The sequence below is a fragment of the Neolamprologus brichardi genome, chromosome 15, assembly GCF_056152115.1.
Source record: "Neolamprologus brichardi isolate AB-2024 chromosome 15, ASM5615211v1, whole genome shotgun sequence".
Classification (NCBI taxonomy): Eukaryota; Metazoa; Chordata; class Actinopteri; order Cichliformes; family Cichlidae; genus Neolamprologus; species Neolamprologus brichardi.
The window spans coordinates 9,470,322-9,488,306 of NC_142118.1; the positions used below are offsets into that span (position 1 = coordinate 9,470,322).

At 40.2% G+C, this 17,985-nt stretch overlaps 1 protein-coding gene and 1 long non-coding RNA gene across 3 annotated transcripts; one reads left to right on the forward strand and one right to left on the reverse strand.

Moving 5' to 3' along the window:
* Positions 1–1,275: 1,275 nt before the first annotated feature.
* jdp2b (Jun dimerization protein 2b) lies at positions 1,276–11,367 on the reverse strand. Of its 2 annotated transcripts, XM_006797130.3 has the most exons (4): positions 11,208–11,367; positions 3,473–3,690; positions 3,078–3,182; positions 1,286–2,884 (listed from the first exon to the last, which is right to left on the reverse strand). In XM_006797130.3, exons 2-4 carry the CDS (start codon positions 3,665–3,667, stop codon positions 2,693–2,695), a joined length of 492 nt encoding a protein of 163 aa, XP_006797193.1. In that variant the 5' UTR covers positions 3,668–3,690; positions 11,208–11,367; the 3' UTR covers positions 1,286–2,692. The 2 variants fall into 2 exon arrangements, with proteins under 2 accessions (XP_087708255.1, XP_006797193.1); XM_087852129.1 differs by lacking the exon at positions 11,208–11,367 and having other exon boundaries at positions 1,276–2,884; positions 3,473–3,688.
* LOC102789121 (uncharacterized) lies at positions 10,735–17,688 on the forward strand. The gene is made up of 3 exons (XR_437144.3): positions 10,735–11,484; positions 14,428–14,507; positions 17,241–17,688. It is a non-coding gene; the product is annotated as an uncharacterized LOC102789121 (long non-coding RNA).
* The last annotated feature ends 297 nt before the right edge of the window (positions 17,689–17,985 follow it).

Below are 17,985 nucleotides of genomic sequence, written 5' to 3' on the forward strand. Positions count from 1 at the left end.
TTTAAACTCATTCTTAGTCCAGTCCTTCCACCGGACATTTTCAGAAGAACAGAAGAATTCTTTTAGGTTTGTTAAGGTACTTAAACAAACAAACAACAAAAACCCTACCTAACCAACTACTTCGAGAGATGAACCAGTGTTGTGTTTACATATAACAGACAACTTAGCAAATATTCCATTTTAATGTTATCTTTAGGCACTTGGTTATTAGCAACCTGACAGGCGTAACCACCAACAAGGCAATTCCCAAAGAGCTATAACTTTATCTTAAATAAGATATTTAAATATTTTAAATAAGAAAAAATCACACAAAGACCCGACACAGGACCTGAGAGATGCACCTGAACCTTCAGTCGATACATTACTGTTCACTGTAGACTCATCACATCACACATGGTTTCAGTGGACGAGAGGTACAGCAGTAAGTGTCCATAGCCACGTGTAAAGCAAAGTGAAGGGGCTATCATGGTTTGGGGCTGCATTTCAGCCAGTGGTTTTGGGGAGCTTGTGAAAATTAATGAAATTATAAACGTAAAAAGATTTTGATCCACCATGCAATGCAACCTATATAAAGTATGTGACTGGCAATGGCTTAATTTTTCAGCATGACCATGATCCATGTATATTTGAATATGTTTAATGCATCGCTGCAACCATTTTGTTTTCTTAGGAAAATATAAAGAAATGAGGGGTCACTCGAGACCTTTGCACAGTATTGTACATTATAATTGGAAGAGAAAGGGATTATCAGGGAAATCCTCAAAATGTATAATGATTTTTGTCCTGCTGTTCATGATCAAATGGTAAATGTCAATACTTCAGTGCAACTTTAACTCAAAGTCACAGTGCAAAGTTTGAATTTAGTTGAGCCTCCACCAATAAGTCAAATTGCAGTTCATATCTATGTCTATCCAGACTTGACATTTTACATGACAAATATCATCGTCTTATCTTTTTATCCTGTGTAAAATGTCATCGTCATGAGGTTAGAGTGACTGATATTTGACTGTGGACTCGTGTGCACTAAAGAACTCATGCGATAAATCTCTGTGTAACCATGGATAAGGATTAGTTTCATTGACCACATTAAAGCTGTAACTAAATCTGCTTTTTGGCATCTCAGAAATGTAAGTGAGAGATTATGTGTCCCAGCAAGAGCTAGAGAAGCCCATTCATGATTTCACTTCTTTCCTAGTCAGTTCGTTCTTTAGCTGAAGTCAACATTTTCTCAAGGCAATATGTCACAGTGTCCATTCCTCTCTGACCATGAAAATCTAATTAGCTCATCCTTGAGCTCAACTGCATATTTGTGCTAAATTTAAAGAAATATCTTCCAAGTGTTTGTGAGGTATCATATTCACAAAAAAAGAGTCAGTTCTAATAAATATACTAATAAAATACATGTTCCAATAAACACCAGATTTGTAAACAGTAATAAAGTACTAGGATAAATTCTACAATGAGGAGGCAGCCAGTGATCGTCAGCAGGTACTGGGGCGTCTGCTGTCGGGTTAGTTCTGTGCCGTCTGTCATTTCTCGCGGTGAGCCGTGAACAAAGGGATCTATGTTAATCAAGGCTTGAAGAAATAAAAGCATGAGTGACCTTTTCAGAGTTGTGCAAACAAAAGTAAAGCCCTGACTTTGGCAATATACTGAAGAATAGCGCTGAAGAAAACGTGATTGCACAACATTTGGCATTCTGTAATTCTAGTGTCATGACCGGCTGGTGCAAATTCAACTTCAGTATATTGCAATATTGCATTTTTACAGGTGCAACGTAATGGAAAAACATAAATAAAAGGTCTTTCTTGTAGTTAGAAAATAAAATTTAATCTATTCAGGATATCAGTTTATACATAAAGAGAGATGCAGAACAGACACTGAAATACTGCTCAGCTGAGGAGCCTCTACTCCTTTTCACAGCTGTTTGACAGCGCAACATGACAGACTGCGAAGACTGAAAGACAAATCACATCAAGTGATTCACAAGCATTTCATATATGTTTATGTATAGAAAGCAGTATAAAACAAGTACAATAATGGACAGACAACAAGTCCAAAAAATAAGGGTGTAAACATTTTGTGTATATGTGCTTTTCATGACGCCAGCGTCACCACAAATCGGATCAACCGGTAACTGCCATCGTCGAGGCAGGGTATAGAAATAAACATTGAAAAAAAACAAAAAAACTCTACTCCATTTGGTGTATCTGTAATGAGTATTTTATCCTAATAACTCTACACCTGTATATTTCAGCTAGCATACATTAGGAAAACTGCAGAACACTGCACTGAAACAATGCCACACAATCTACGCAGGGCTTTTGTAACAGAGCACCATAGTGATATTAGTGTGTTTCCTCAGCGCTGTTTCCAGTCATACTCTACTGTTTCCATTGGTCCCTTTTTTGTAGAGATGGTTGAAGTAACAACGAGGCACAGCGGGTATCAACAACAACACTTAATGTGGAGATGAACCTGGGTATTTCCAGTCTTCCAATGGACAGAGCCAGCTCGTGTAGCAGTACTGAGGAAGCCCCACAACCTCAGATCTTTGGACAAAGTCTCCAAAAGTCTCCAGCTTGGAGCTCAAGTGCTTCTTTAGAAATGTATTGCCAGTTATGTTAACATATAAACGGCAGCCACGGTGGTGCTAGTTTGGGCTTCAGGAACTTCCCTGGTTTCTCTTTTTTCACTTGGTTTCAGAGGACAGCTGTTCCAGCAGTGGGTTGGCCTCGCTCTCAGGTGTTTTGACGCTGTCGGTCCTCACGATGCATGTCGGCCGGTGGAGATTGAGCATCACCATTAGCTGCTGCCTCTCCAGACGGAGCTCCTCGATCTGGGCTTTCAGCTCCGAGTTCACCATTTCCAGACGTTCCGATTCCTGGACAAAGGCATTCAATTAGTACATACTACTGGAAAAAACACCCCACAGAGGACAATCTTACGCTTAATGACTTGATATTGAAATCTCAGGACAAAAACTAATCTAACTACAAACATGAATAAGTGGTTTGAGATCATGAAAAATGATTTTGTTCTGCTCTTCAGCGTGCAGTGCTGAATCATGAACTCACCCTTTGAAGGAAGTCAGTCCGTTCCTTCTTTTTGTTTCGGCATCGTGCTGCAGCTACTTTGTTTTTCTCTCGTCTTCGTTTCCTCCTTTCTTCATCTTCATCCATCTGCAAATACAAAGTATCATTAATATTGAAACAGAAGAGGTTTTTACATTTTACTGTTCTTACTTTTCCATTTCAATCACAGGTTGTACAAAAAAGTGGACACAGCCACCCTGAGGTTACCCCTTGGCTTACTGATTTGAAGCCATGAATTTGACACTTTGACTGCTACCATGTCTTCTGTTTTTTTATGACTCTTGATGATAAAACGATAAAGCCTGACTTGATTGGCTAATACTCCCATGACATTCACGTTTCACACACTCCATTTCCTCTTTTCTCTTCCTCCTCACCTCTGTCTTGATGGCCAACGGCCGTTTCCCCAGCCTGCCTAGGAAGTGCAGCGGAGACAGCATGGTGCCCAGCTGGTGGAAGTCAGCCAGCTTGAGTTGATCGGTGAGCGTGGTGGCCGAGATGCCCGCCAGTGGGCCCAGACTGGGAAGGGAGCCCGCCGCCAGCGAAGGGTCAGGTATCTGTCCCGGCATCATGTCCAACCCGGCCACCACCGCCGCTGTGGGAGGGGAGGGGAAGAGGCGAGGGGGTAAAGAGAGGAAGGAAAAGAGAAAAGAGGAAGAGAGGGATGATTAGGATGAGAGTCAAGCCTAAAAACAACTCGCTGACAGTGAAAATTCAGCTTTTTTTTCTCCACCACAGAGAGAAGCATAGTGCACACACCTATTTTAAATATTTGAGTCTGTAAATCTTCCGTTCTAAAAGAAGAAATAATGAAATTAATTAAAACAAATTTTTTTAAGACTGCATGGTGCCAATACTAATATTTTTTCTATTTAATCATAATGCTTTGTTATCAATTTCTGCTCACTTTCACAAAGGAAAAGAAATATTGATTATAAATACTAACTTAATTTTTTTAAAGTCTTCCAGCCCGCTACCTTATATCTGATCTATCCCTGCATCTGTACTGATAGCTACGGTTTTATTCATACCAGAAACCATGTCATGGGTGCATGCATTTTTCTTTGGATTCCACCCCCCCTTTTTTTCTGACTCCGTTATGATAACAAACATTTATACTTATTATACTGCAGCCATCTGACAGCATCTTTTGTCTTATTATGATGTTATACAGCTTGCCTTTGACACACACACTCGTTTTTCACCATTTTTTGTCTTCGTCATCAAATATCTTTGTAAATACTGGCTGCTGTTTTTACGAATGATTTCAAAAGTTGACTGTGTTGACAGCTGTGTTATCTTTTCAGTAGGCAGCGGGTGAAGAAAAAAAGAAAAAAAGAAAACACAAAAACCCAAACACACTCACACACACAGACAGTGTAAGCAACGACATACTCATTGCTGTAGCTTCACATTCAAAAGGAAGCCACGAATAAAGCTTTTCAAAAAGCTTTTGAAGCTTTTTGATCTAAAACACGGATCTATCTTATCTTAACTATCGTCTTTTACCTTCAGATAATTTACAAAGAAGTTTTGATCTCTGTTCATTTTTTTTTTTGTTTCCTCATGAAAAGATTTTAAGTTATCAAAAGCATTTGTGCCAAAACAGAGCTGGGTAACACTCATGCATTCCATCACCACCTCTCTTCCAACAATTTGGGGTATTTTAGTGGGTTTGACCACAGTACTTTTTAATGTAATCAGGCAGGAATGAAGGACAGAGGAGAAAAAGCAGCATTCACGCAGGCATAAAGGAAGTGGCTGGAGAATTAAGACGTCTCTCTAATTACTGTAAGGCAGAGAGTTGGAAAACTTCTGATGGCCAAATAAAAAACAAATGTTCCAGATGAGAACAGTGTAACATGAACCGACTCTACCCTGTCCATCCCTGTGATCTCTGAGGAGAGGCAAACTGAGACCCACTGACTTTACTCTTACTGTTCTGCATTCGAGCAGAAAATAAAGGCACCCAAAAAAATGTCAATTGTAAGCAAAACACTGGCAGACTATTTCACCTTTTCAGAGGGAATTACAAGTAGATCTAATCTATTTGACTAAATTCCTGCACACCTGATACTTCAACTTCTTTGGGTACATTGACAAAACATAGGCTCAACAGCCAAACTTGCAAATGGTATCAGATGGTATCAATGCAACTTTGACATTAACAGTTTAATTCACATTTGCTTCTTCGGCATTCAGCTGTAGCCAAACCTCCACAGGTTAGGCACCAACTGAACAAAGCACCTCTCACACCAAACCAACAAAGACGTGTATTGTGAAGTGCTAAAAAAACAGCTAACTTTGCTGGTGGGTAACTAGCTGACAGTATTTAAAGTTAAATTAGTTAAAGTTTTTCTTTCATTGCTACCCCTTTTTTGCTGGGCTGAAAGACTTTCTGTATTACAAAGGCCATGGAAGAGGTAATGAAAAAAGCAGGGTTATGTAACTCTATTCTAATGTACTCCACCCTGTGCATGGGCTGGTCCCAAAGTGTTTTTACAGGCTCACTAGAGTTTACTGTCGTGCATGGCGGAGACCATATCCCGCAATCAATATGGAACCTCTGAGATATATATGAACTAAATAAATCAAATTATTTTGTCTGTCTAATTTGCACTAGAATTCATTCATTTAACCATCTGCATCAAGTGTGGTGCAGAGGTCAGGTCTAAAGCAGCCCTATAACCATAAATTTGTTAAGCTAAAACTTCAGATCACATTTAAACTAAAGATGCAGTGCACGCACAGTAAAAATAAGCTAATCTTGCTAATTCTTTTGATTTGTCAGAAGTCTGCATTATGTATTAAACCCAAGGACAAGTTGATGTGTGGAGCCAGTCCCTCATGAGGCATTTTATTACTTAAATTCCCAACTGCCCCCTCTCTCTTGCCCTATGTATACTCCCATTTACACTGCACTTGGCAGCAGCCTGTTGTTTTTGCTGGAGAGGAAAGGAACAAGACAGCCCTGGTTTAAGAAAAAAAAAACCCTCAGACAAAATTCCTCCTCTCTGAAACTCACAGGAGTGTTGTAGTGGAGTGGAGGGTGCCAAGGCCAACTCGTTCTAAAGAAAGAGTGTGTAAGAACAAGGAAATACAGACAATAGTAGCGCTGCACAGCTAGTTGCTGATCAATAACTTTAATGGAATTCAAAAGATGGGATCCAAACTAAATTCCGGATTGAGAGGAAAGCCACAAGAACTGAAGCTTCTTTTAGGAATTACTGAGCAAACTGCTCTGAGAGCCAAAATAGAGTCTAATATCAAAGTTGGCTAGACAGTCAGGATTGGTTTACAGACTCAAATTAGGCTCCAACCTGGACAAACAATTTTTCAAGGGAAGCTGACATTGAAGAAACTATGTTAATTCAAGTATAATCTTATTTTATGTCGATTGGACTGGCTTAACACACCCTAGTGTAACCTAACTCTGCACTGTTAGACACGTTACAAGGAAAATCCCCCATTCCTCAGTACGACGTGTTGAAACATGCAGTTGAAGTCAGCTCTTATATAGACATACACATGCGCTGATTATATAAGCTTAAATAAATCTCACATTTGACTGCACAACATGAGATCACACAAATCAAAAGTGTGCAGAAACAGTTTTTGCCAGCAGCCTCTAGGACAAAGGTGAAATGATGCATAAAAGAAGATGACTATCAGTAGGAGACATGAAAGTTGAGTTATACACCATTCCACACAATTAAGCTCCACTGTAAACTCTAACACATAACAGGCACTCAATGTGTCTCGGTTCTTAGTTAAACATGACTTTTAAGTTGAGTTGAGTAGAAAGTTTGTTGTGTTTAATCTGTTCCGTCTGCCACACTAGTGTCTAAAAAAAATCCCCTTTTGCAAATTCAACACCCATTCAAGCCTTAAGACATGAAACCTCACAGAAGCTTCATCTGTACAACACAGGGAAAGTTTGCTGATGCATGTCTTGCGGGGTGTAATTATACATAAAAGCATGAGTCAAAGTGAATTTTACATTTTTCCAAAAAAAGAGGGTACTTTTCTCCTTTTCTTCTGTCAGCAGCAGCCTGCAGCCGAAGATTAGTGGTCAGCGTTTGATGATGCAACGGCCTTACTGTGCTTTTGCAGTCGAGCAGAAAAGCCAGTGCCACAGCTTTTAGGTCCACAGCAGCCTCGGACAAAGACACCTACACAACACCAGCAGTAGTGTTGGCACCGCTAGCTCACTGAGGGGACATGAGCTGAAGCCAAGGGCGGTGAACGGAAACATCACGTATTAGCTATGAAATATAGGTTCTGGCATTAGCCCAAAGCCAATCTAACTGCATGCGAGTTAGCTGAAGGTGTGCGCGTGCTCACGTCTTTTGCTAGGCCAAATGTCTCCATTTCCTGAAAGCAATTAGAAGTACGAAAGAATTCAGGCTCTTATAGACCAGCAGCATGACTGGAGGCCCCGTTATCCTCATTCTTTTTAAAGACTGGCTGAGATGGTCAGTTCGAGGATACAGGGGTTTTCATAGGCTACTCATTACCTGCACATAATACTGCAACCATTATGGCAACTGAAAACAGAAGTCAAAACTGCTTGCATTACGGGAAAGACGTGCATGCTTCCCTTGATGCCATTTTACCACCATTTGTCAGCACACTATTAGAGTCTAATTGTGGATTAATAAGTCGTTGCACGGGCCACACACACCAGTGCACACCTTGCAAAAGTGCTTCTACAGCTCCAAACTCAACATGAGCCCTGAAAATGAGCAATGAGCATAGAGGCTGTGGCCAAGGAACACTCTCTCAATCTCCGGCCAAGGTCTAGGAGATCATCATTACCGTCTGCACTCAGTCAGGCTGTGTGTTGAGTTACAGCCTTTCGCAATCCTCTGAGGAAACCAGGGAATTTGGCACCAGCTTTCCTCAAGAACAGGACAGTCCAAATATACAGTGTCAACATTCCTCCAAGCCCTCATTATATTTTCATTGGAGGGACAGGACAAGACGCAGACATGGGATTAATAGGTGCTGGTCTGATGGAAGATGAGTGGAAGTGATTTTTTTCTCTCTTTTTTTTTTTGGGGGGGGGGGGGGGGGGGGGGGGGGTATTCTTGTGGGTTAAATAGCTGCCGAGACAAAATTAACTTTACCAGAAATTCCTCTTATGGAATTGACTTAATACTCCCAAAGCAATTCAGTCCACAGCTAGTAGTAGCAATACTTTTCCTTTACAGTTTGGAGTGAGTGGGATGGAGTGCAGCACATGCAGAGCTTATCTTTTGTTGAAATTACACAAGAGAAGCCCAATTTAACTGCTCCATTTTATTGCAGACTTTGACCTGAGAACGACATTTTTTCCAGGCAAATCCAAACACTAAACACCTGCAGATATGCACAAAGCATGCAGGCTGTGGCTGCCATCATTCAAACATTAGTATGTGATCTTTGGCTGTGTTCCTGCTTGGCCTGCTTCGTGCCATTCAAACAGTCGCACATCTATATTCTGCATCTGGGTGGTCCTGGTCGAGTTATTATAACGTTACTATTTTTCCTCCATGCTGTAAGTCAAGATTAGACTGTGCATGGCACAAAGCTTAGGCTCGGCTCAGACACGGATTAAAGGAGTCAAAATGCAAAATGCTGGCAAAAGCCTTTTTAAACGTATGGATTTCACATCTATGACAAATCCAAGACAAGTCCTGTGCAATCTCTGACAACATGATATTGGCCAACCAAGTCCAGAAAATTAGATTTAATGCTGCCTGTTGAAACAATCTCAGTTCTTATGTAACTTGTGGTTGTCACTTTAATGAGGTTTCATACTTTGTCCTCTAGTGTTTCCTCATCCGCCTCATGTCAAGCAGACACTTGTACAGTGCAGACTCTGGAGCGATCAAACAAGCCGTTCAGTGCTTTTATTCCTCTCAAAGACTAGAAGCTAGAAGGTTTATGTTTAGCTCCACATTTAACACAAGGGGTTCCATTAACCTTTTTTTTTTCTAAAGGGTCCTTTTATAAGAAATACCAGCGTTTCTCTCAGTTACACCTTTGGACATGCGGCTGTTTGCTTCCACAGTTTGCATCTAGTCTCCTTGGCAAAAAGGTTTTTACAAACCATGTGGAAAGGCTTATGGGGGACTACAATGTGATACCCATAGCAGTGAATGGCTACTCCCCCAGCATTTTAGTATTAGCACCACTGAGCCTGGCTGTTGCATAGTTGGCTCGCTCGCCTGCAATGCGTCTGCTGTCTATTGAGTGTACTGAGGTGCAGCTTGGCAATTCTAGCTCTCCAGAGACACACTGGAAGGCATTTCTACTTAAAATAAACTCTGTGCGCCCACGTCCAGCCTCACAGCCCCGTCGGCCCCGCGCTGCCTGTCGGCTCGCCAGCCCTTCCCCATTAATCCACTGCAGCGTTCCATTTATGCAGAAACCATCCTACGGATGTGCCCAGGCAGGCGCTGGGGCATTTAAACCCTCTACAACATGCTCATTCACTTAGACCCACACAAACACAGACACAGACACAAAGGAAGCATACAGTATATAAAGAGCACACACAAATAGTTCCCCCTGCGTGGCATATAGCTGTACGCTGCACCCGCTGAACGGTATGTACCTCCATATAGGAAAAAGCTGAACCTATGAACTTGCAAGTGACAACCATCCCCTACCAATCATTTTTCCAATACCACGATTGGCCTCTAACCTTGAGGTCAACAAGGGCAGATAAGCTGGCCTGGATACAGTTACATATACAGTAAATCTTTTTATAAGAAGTTGATAAGGGCGTGTTTTTCAGTAGCTCACACCATCAGCAAGAGGAAAACAGTCGCTGTAGTAAAAAAAAAAAAAAAAAGTCAAGGGCTGGAGTATGTTTATCTGATATGCAAATATACATTTAAGCACCACGCGCATGCACACACACAACCCCCACCCCCCTACACACAAACAGAGTTTCCTCTCAGCTCCCAGAAAACTACACTCAAGCATTTGGGGGCCAAAGCAAAGACTACAAATGTAAGCCAATATGAACACACATTCTTGGCTGTACTCGCATGCTCCCGAAGAAATCTCACACTTCATTTGCATTACTTATATTTCACGGTGAGCTAACAGCACCAAGACATTTTCTTCTCAAGAGAGCATCTCTGATTAATCACATCTAGATTTGTCTTAAATTGATGCAACTTTGTTTGGAAAGTTTTACAATCTCCAGTGGACCCCTTATTTTGTTGTTAAAATGTCATGTTAAAGACAGTTTTAAGGATCCGACAAAAAAAAAAAAAAAAATCTTTTCTCTCGTTTCCCCCGTTTTGTTTCTGTTTTATGTTATTATAATGTAATGACTTTGGGGCTGACAAACCAAACAGGAATAAAATAAATAATGGGTGTTAATTCTGCAGACCTGACCTGCACGTCTTATCTTACAGCTCCCTGCAAATTTTTTGCATGGAGAAGCTGGACTGGACTAAGAGTCCGTCTGATATTAACGCTAATGCACAGAATGACTGTACAAAAACTTTTCAGACACATGTTTGCTGAAAGTGAAAGGGTACAGCCTTGCAGAGCCATGTAGCTCGCTGTAACAGGCTAGCGTAGCTAGCGGTTAACTTTGAAACTCTCAATGAGTGTAAGCCGTTGCATAACTGTCTTCAGAAAGCTAACCGACGCTTGAGTTTAGCAACACAGAAAGGAAGAATCCCGAGATGAAAATACACCCTGACACAAGCGGGCTATAATTTAGCTAACGAGGCTGTAAATAACGAGCTATAAGCGACAGTTGCTACAACAGTTGTAACAACAACGGGCTTAATGGTTGCGGACGCAACAAATTGACTTCTGCGGTAGGAGCACGGAAAACTTTAAAACTGTAAGGAAACTAGGACTTTCCCGAGCAGTTGAGTGACAGTAGGTTTTAATATAGGAATACGTACATAAATTTCTCACGGGAATTTGTAATACATACCGAGGAAAAAATGCATGTGTGGTAAATGTCTACACGTAGTGAAAAAAGTGTGAGAAAAATGCAAAAACACGAAGCCTGGCATTTTAGCTAAATACGAACACAGAAACAAAGACTAGGAGGCAACGGCAGCACATATCTCGACGCTTCGCTAACACACTTACCTGTTGTAGGTCCAAAAAAATCCGCAGTATTAGGAGGACCGTGTGGGAGTCAGGAGTCGGATGTGGGGTTTTGGGACTAAGTGAGGTCGTTGCATCAGCCCGTTTAAGTACTGAACTCGGCTCAGGAATGCGGAACTGCTGCGTCAGACGTAAGCATGGATGAAAATAGGAGGACGACTGAGGCCCCGCCCATAGCAACAAGAAAACATACACAGACTGCAGAGAGGAAAGTTTCAGCCCGGAGGACACACGGAGAGAAAGAGATACGCACTCCCGGGTAAATACACGCCTGCCACGGCAATAAACGAGTCAATAAATAAAATTGTGACTGTAAACACACCGCACTCATCTTAGCTGCGGGTGTTTGGCACTGCCAACAACAAAAATATAGACTACCAGTCCAAGTAGTAAGTTATTTATAGCCTATAATAAAAAGGTTATGTTGAAATGTGATAGTTTTTATCAATTGTATCAGTACGTGCAGCGCTAACAAGTCACACACAAAGAGATTTTCATAGTCATTGTTAATTTAAGACAAGGGATGTCAAACATAAGGCCCAGGGGGGCAGAGACTGCCTGTGCAAAGACTTCAGTCCCGCCTACTGGATGGCTTTGAACAATGTGAAAGAGATCACAAACTTCGGACTTTTAACTTTATTTTAGTACGTTTTACAGCTTTTCCTATTAATAACGACCCCACCCATGGCCATCCAGATTGGCCTGAGTAATTAAGCAATATAATTACTAGATATAATAATAGAATAATACAATTTAAAGGTAAAGTTAGATTTTTATAGCACCATCTGCTTTTTTTTTTGTAAATTAACAAAAAAAAAAACAACAACACATTTTTTATATAATTACAGGGCAGTCTGGTCAAATTACAGAACCTTCTATCTTTCATTTATTTCTTATAATTTAAGTCCATACAGTTGTGCTGACAGATGTACTGCAGTAGCATTTCTTTTTCAGGTAGAAAACTGTAACCTGCTGTTAAAATCACACTTGTTTTTCTCATATTATGATATCTTAAGGATTCCATTTGCATGTCTGTGAAGGTTCTCAGTCATCCAGGTCATGGTAATCTAAGAAACTTGACTGGACTTCTTCAAGTTTCTTGAAGAGGTTTCACCTCTCATCTGAGAAGCTTCTTCAGTTCTAAGATATTTAAATTCAATTTGTGTTTACTCTGACAGAAAGGTGAGTTTCACTAGTCTGGCCCACTTAAGATCAAAGTATGTGGCCCACAATGTAAAATCAGTTTGACATCCCTGATTTAAGACATTTTTAGAGGCCCAAAGATATGAAAGCAATCCATGCATGGTTTAATTATGACTTACCAGTTTAGTGCATATGAAAATGTATTGATTTGTGACCAATAAGGCCTCTAACATTCCCCTTTCCTTCTGTTGTTTTTCATTTGAATATAAATAAGATATAAACTACTGTGCAAAAATCTTGAAGGAGCTCCAATTTCTTTATATTTTTCTGGGAAAACAGCACATATGTGCACTGTTTTATTGAAACACACAAATATAAATGGAAATGCACTTTAAAAGGCAAAAACTGAAAAGGGAGTTTGTGCAATTCTACCAAGAGTGAAACACAATATTCATATTTTATTCAACACAGCCTGAACTCTTGACTGACAGACCTGCCCTGTGATTTATAGATGGCTGTAGACGCTCACTGTTGCACCTCTCCCCTGACCTCTTCACCACACGTCAACAATGATTTGATCCAAAGACGTCAAATTTGGATTTATCAGTCCATAAGACGTATTGCCACTGATTCTCAGTCTTGTGTAATTTGACATACCTCAGCCTTTCCTTCCTGTTCCGTGTCTCTTAGATTATATGATTGCACTTGATGAATGAAGATAAAAATGACTACAAAAAATATGAGCATTAACAAGTATTCACAAGAAAGAAGAAGGAAAAAACTTAAACGTAGTAATTAAAGTAATCTTTCTACTCTTGTGGGAGCACTTATTTAACCTGGGTATTCTTACGTGGTGCATATACACTGCTTGCATGTACTAATATCTTTATTAAAGTGATATTACTGCTGAGTAGATCACACAAGCCTGCAGTGTTTTTGCAGAAGTGTTATGAATTGACTGAGCATAGATTTAAAAAATATTTTTATGTAAATACCTGGAAAAACCTAGTCTGAGCATAGCCTCACAAAGGGAATGCTGACATTGGAGTCTTGCAGCCTACAAACAAAGAACCAAACAAAAAAAAGTCTCAACTGAACATCTGGAGATTAAATGTTTTTGAACTCTTCCACTGAAAACTAAGATCTCATGTTTGCTGTGGAGAATGAAAGTGGAAAGTTTGTGCCAACCTCATATCTGATTTTAACGTGCATGTTAATGAGCAGAATCTCTGACTTCACTTTTAGTTTGTAAATAGGCTTCTTTAAGCTCTGTCATATGGAAACTTGAAGCCTGGATTGCGTATGATCTGCCTATTCAATAAAGTACACTACTTACAGAGGACACATACATATTTTTAGGGGATTTATGTTTTTTAAGGGAAAAACTATAGTACAGCAGTATAATTCAGAGGATATTTAAGGTCATTTCTGTTGTTTTCAATTTAATCTGACAACTTGCTTTTCAGTTGTCAAGTTTCTACTTCAGTTTCCTTGTTGTGTCATAAACATAACTACAACTGAAGGTGTTTTTTGGAGAGTTGGCACCACAGTTTCACTGCGCTTCTTTCACCTTTTTTTTCACCCTTTACCCTTTTAGCTCTCAAAGGTACAGCTGCAGCTGCAGCATACCTTTTCTTAGAAAAGTTCAACACGAAGGTAAAAAAAAAAATGTGGTTAAGGAAGTTTGTTGCACAAATAATACAGTCAGTCCTGCACGTTATTTGCACAATAGCTACCCTGAAAGACCATTTTTGTTTTCTTTATTCATTCCTTGTCCTGATTGAGCATAAAAGAGAAAAAAAACCCAAACAACCGTGAACAAAATTGTGCTGAAATATTTCTAAAGGTGGTTCCAGAAAGTTCTGAAAGCCTCTTCCTAATGCTTCCCTCTACTGTGGGCAACAGAAACTACATCTAACTGGACATTTCTACTTATAGGGACGTGCAGTTATTGTTTTAAAAGGCTACAAACAAACTGTTGCCACTATAAGGAGTTGCTTTTTGCCCTCTTTCACTTTATCGCAGTGTTGAGTTGTGCATCTCCTTTTATACATTGCAGATACAGCTGAGAAGTTGTGCCACAATTTGAAAATGGATGTAAACAGCGCTGTCACCCCCAAACACTGCTATTGTTTTCTGGTAAGTCTACAAACTGCTTTAAAAGCACCTTATCTTAACACATCAAGCCGTCCTCAGTGTCTCTTGTTGCGTGTCATGTTTTTATCTTCAACATCAGCTTAGGCTCAGTTTTGGTTTTGCACAATGCCAGCTCAACTGTTCGACCTATAAAAAGCGGCTGAGTTATTGGAGGCTCACCAAAATGCCCCGCTCTGTTCCTTTTTTTAGATTCTAATTTGGTTCTCTGCTGTGATTTATGCCTCGCATCTGACGGCAGGTCGGGGCCGACTATGCGTCAGAGTCGCTCTTAACGCAGATGACAAATTTTTAGGGGAGACATTTGGAGTTAATAAAGCAGAACTGAGTCCATGACCAGACGGATTATTATAAAACACGAGGGTCCTGGACGTCTGTGGTTAAAACAGAGGTAGCACTCCCTTTGCAGGTGTAGGCTTTCAGCCGGGTTCCTTTGTGCCTGCAGGGAGGCAGCCAGAAATGTCACTCACTACATGAACACACATGGTGCACATTTGACATTCGAAGACAGAGCCGTTACTCACAAAAACAATGAGCCTTGATAATGAAACTAAGAAAATAACACAACGTGGTATACAGGCAAGTGTGTAGAGCACGTTAGTTAAAGGAAAAAGATCTTTAGTGAGCGTGTAACAGTGCACAGGAATGACCAAAAAGGGTGCTGGTAAAGAAAATCCAGGTCTGTCTCAGGATGTGTAAACCACAACGTTTCTAAAGCTACTTTCCTGTTTAAACCTTTGCAATCGTACCTCAACGCCTGCCTATAAAGAGCTTTATTATTTGTCTGCTGCAATCCTGCTTTGCATTAAAGCACGAACTCGGGTGCACTTTTGAGCAGCTGCCACCCTGATTAATGGAGAGTGAGTGGAGTTTGTGGTTTTGCTGCTCTGCCAAACTCGTGCAGAGTTCATAGTACGTGGGCGTCAGAAGTCAAGGTAAAGCAAAACCAAATATTTTTTGCCAAAAGCAAGTAAGCATTTTTATTTATTTTTTTCTGTCTTTCTAATCATTTGTTACATTTCCAAGTCTTCATCACATTCTAAAATTGATAAACAAGTTCAGTCACACTTTTCCATCTTATCTTTTCCAAACCCTTGGCCTGAATAAATTCCGTAGGTTAAATGTTTTGCTGTAATATTATCCAACAGCACATCTTTGGGAAATACCCAGTGAACCAGACACCTCCAGACACAAAATCTGACTCATTAACCTCCACGCTGCAGACACTAAATGTTATTTTTAACACTACTCCATTTGATTTCCTTCCTTCCTTTCTTCTTCTTTCCCAAGAATCTCAGACAGTTGTAGACTAAATCATAACGTGTCTATTAATTGTGCGAAGACTCACACGACAGCTCAGGTTATTTAAAACTTTATCACAGATGTCCTGAGTTTTGCCAGCCTTTGGAAATACTGTGTTACTACAGAATGACATTTCCCATTTTCTGACAGCACCGGAGCAAATGGAAATTCTTGTTTTGTCACAGTTTATTCAGCGAGCGTCACATTGTTCATACTTTGACTCTTGTGGCGACATGCCAACATTAAGGAGTACACCAACTGAAGCATTTACAATGCAGCAGCAGGTGTAACACACAGAAATGCTTACATGTGGTGCTTTAGCAGACTCCATTCACGGAAATCAAGCCAACTACACACTTCATCTCTCTTTCACAACAGACTCATCTATCATAACACTAATCTTCCTCCCATATCATGGTGCATCAAATCCTACAAGAAGCACATTTTTCCCTTCCTGTAACAATCCAAATCTGTTTGTGTATGTGTGGCAACTTATTCGTTTGGTACTCAAGAAAAGAACAAGTCAGCCATTTCAATATAAACTCCTGAATCAGCACAAGATCTTTCTGATGTAATACTGAAAGTGCCATCTTGCAGTTGGAAGGAGACAGTGAGTTCACGCACGTACCAGCACCATTGTTGGCAACATTACCCATATCAGGTGACCTAACCTTTCCCAAAAAGTACATGACATTGATTTATCCCTGCAAATATAGCACTTCCTCGGGAATATGACGGCAAGCAGGAAACAGATTGGTAAGAAGGTATGTGAGATAACAGAGCTGGAAACGTTGAGCAACGTGATGAATAACAGAAAGATGGAAATCTGGAACCGAGGCAAGCGATGTGAGACATACTACAGGGGGCTGATATCGCTGGAAATAAGTCCAACCTGAAAGCTTTCGAGCTTCTTCATGTTTCGCTCAATTCATCTAAGTTCAACTATAAACACAGACACACAGAAACATATGTAAATACCACATGGCCACATAAAAAAACACAAGGCTGCCACAAATCTGTTCAAATCTTTAAAAGAAAAGATTTGAAAGTGGAGACTTTGTCTAAGCAATATAAGTGGAAAGTAGCAGCTAACCAGCCTGCAGCTGAGCTTATAAATGTGCACAGATGTTGGATTAAGTCTTTATAAAGCTGTTAACATGCAAACATTTGATTATTATCAAATCCCAAATGCAGTACATTAAAAAAAAACTACATGCCCGCAGGCTCTTTTACACAGGAAACACTCAAACAAGTCAGAGTAAGGCAGAGGTGTAAATAATATATTTAGCTGTACACTCAGGTGGGAGTTTTTTGTTTATTCTTGCCACCTAGATCTAGGGACAGTTTAAAATTACATGTTTGACGGTAAGGTTATTGAACTTGAGCTTCAAGATTAAGCTTTTCTCGCATTTACAGGTGATGCAAGAGGAGACTGAATCTGCCTGAACATGCCCACCTCTTCTCCAACGGGAAAAGCCTTGGGGAGGTGCAGCTCATAGATGTTGCTGAATGCCTAATGCTACTGTCACATCAACTTAGAAAATCAATGCTGCTTATTCTTGCTTTTCCTTCAGGTACCAAAAAAGAATGCTTTATGCAGTTTTCTGTGGTGCTATTGTTTTATCGAGATATGGTTACTTCTTCCACCACAGGCAGCAATATGTTTAACCACCAAAGATATAACCAAAACAGAAAAGCATGACGGTAGTGCAGTAAAATAAATGTTTACATTATTTGATTAATGTGATATGATTAGTCACTTTAATACGAAATAATCTGTAATAAAGAAGATTTTCCAAACACCTACACTATATTGCCTTCACACGCATATGAACTTGAGGAACATCCCATTCTTAATCTAAAGGCTTTAATATGATGTCGACCCACCCTTTGCAGCTATAACGGCTTCAACTCTTCTGGGAAGGCTTACCACAAGGTTTAGGAGTGTTTATGGGAATTTTTGACTATTCTTATAGGAAGTGCATTTGTGAGGTCAGACACTGATGTTGGACAGGAAGGCCTGGCTCACATCTCTGTTCTAGCTCATCCCAAAGTTGGGCTGAGTGTGCAGGCCAGTCAAGTTTTTCAACACCAGACTTGATCATCTATGTCTTTATGGACCTTGCTTTGTGCACTGGTGCACAGTCATATTGGAACAGGA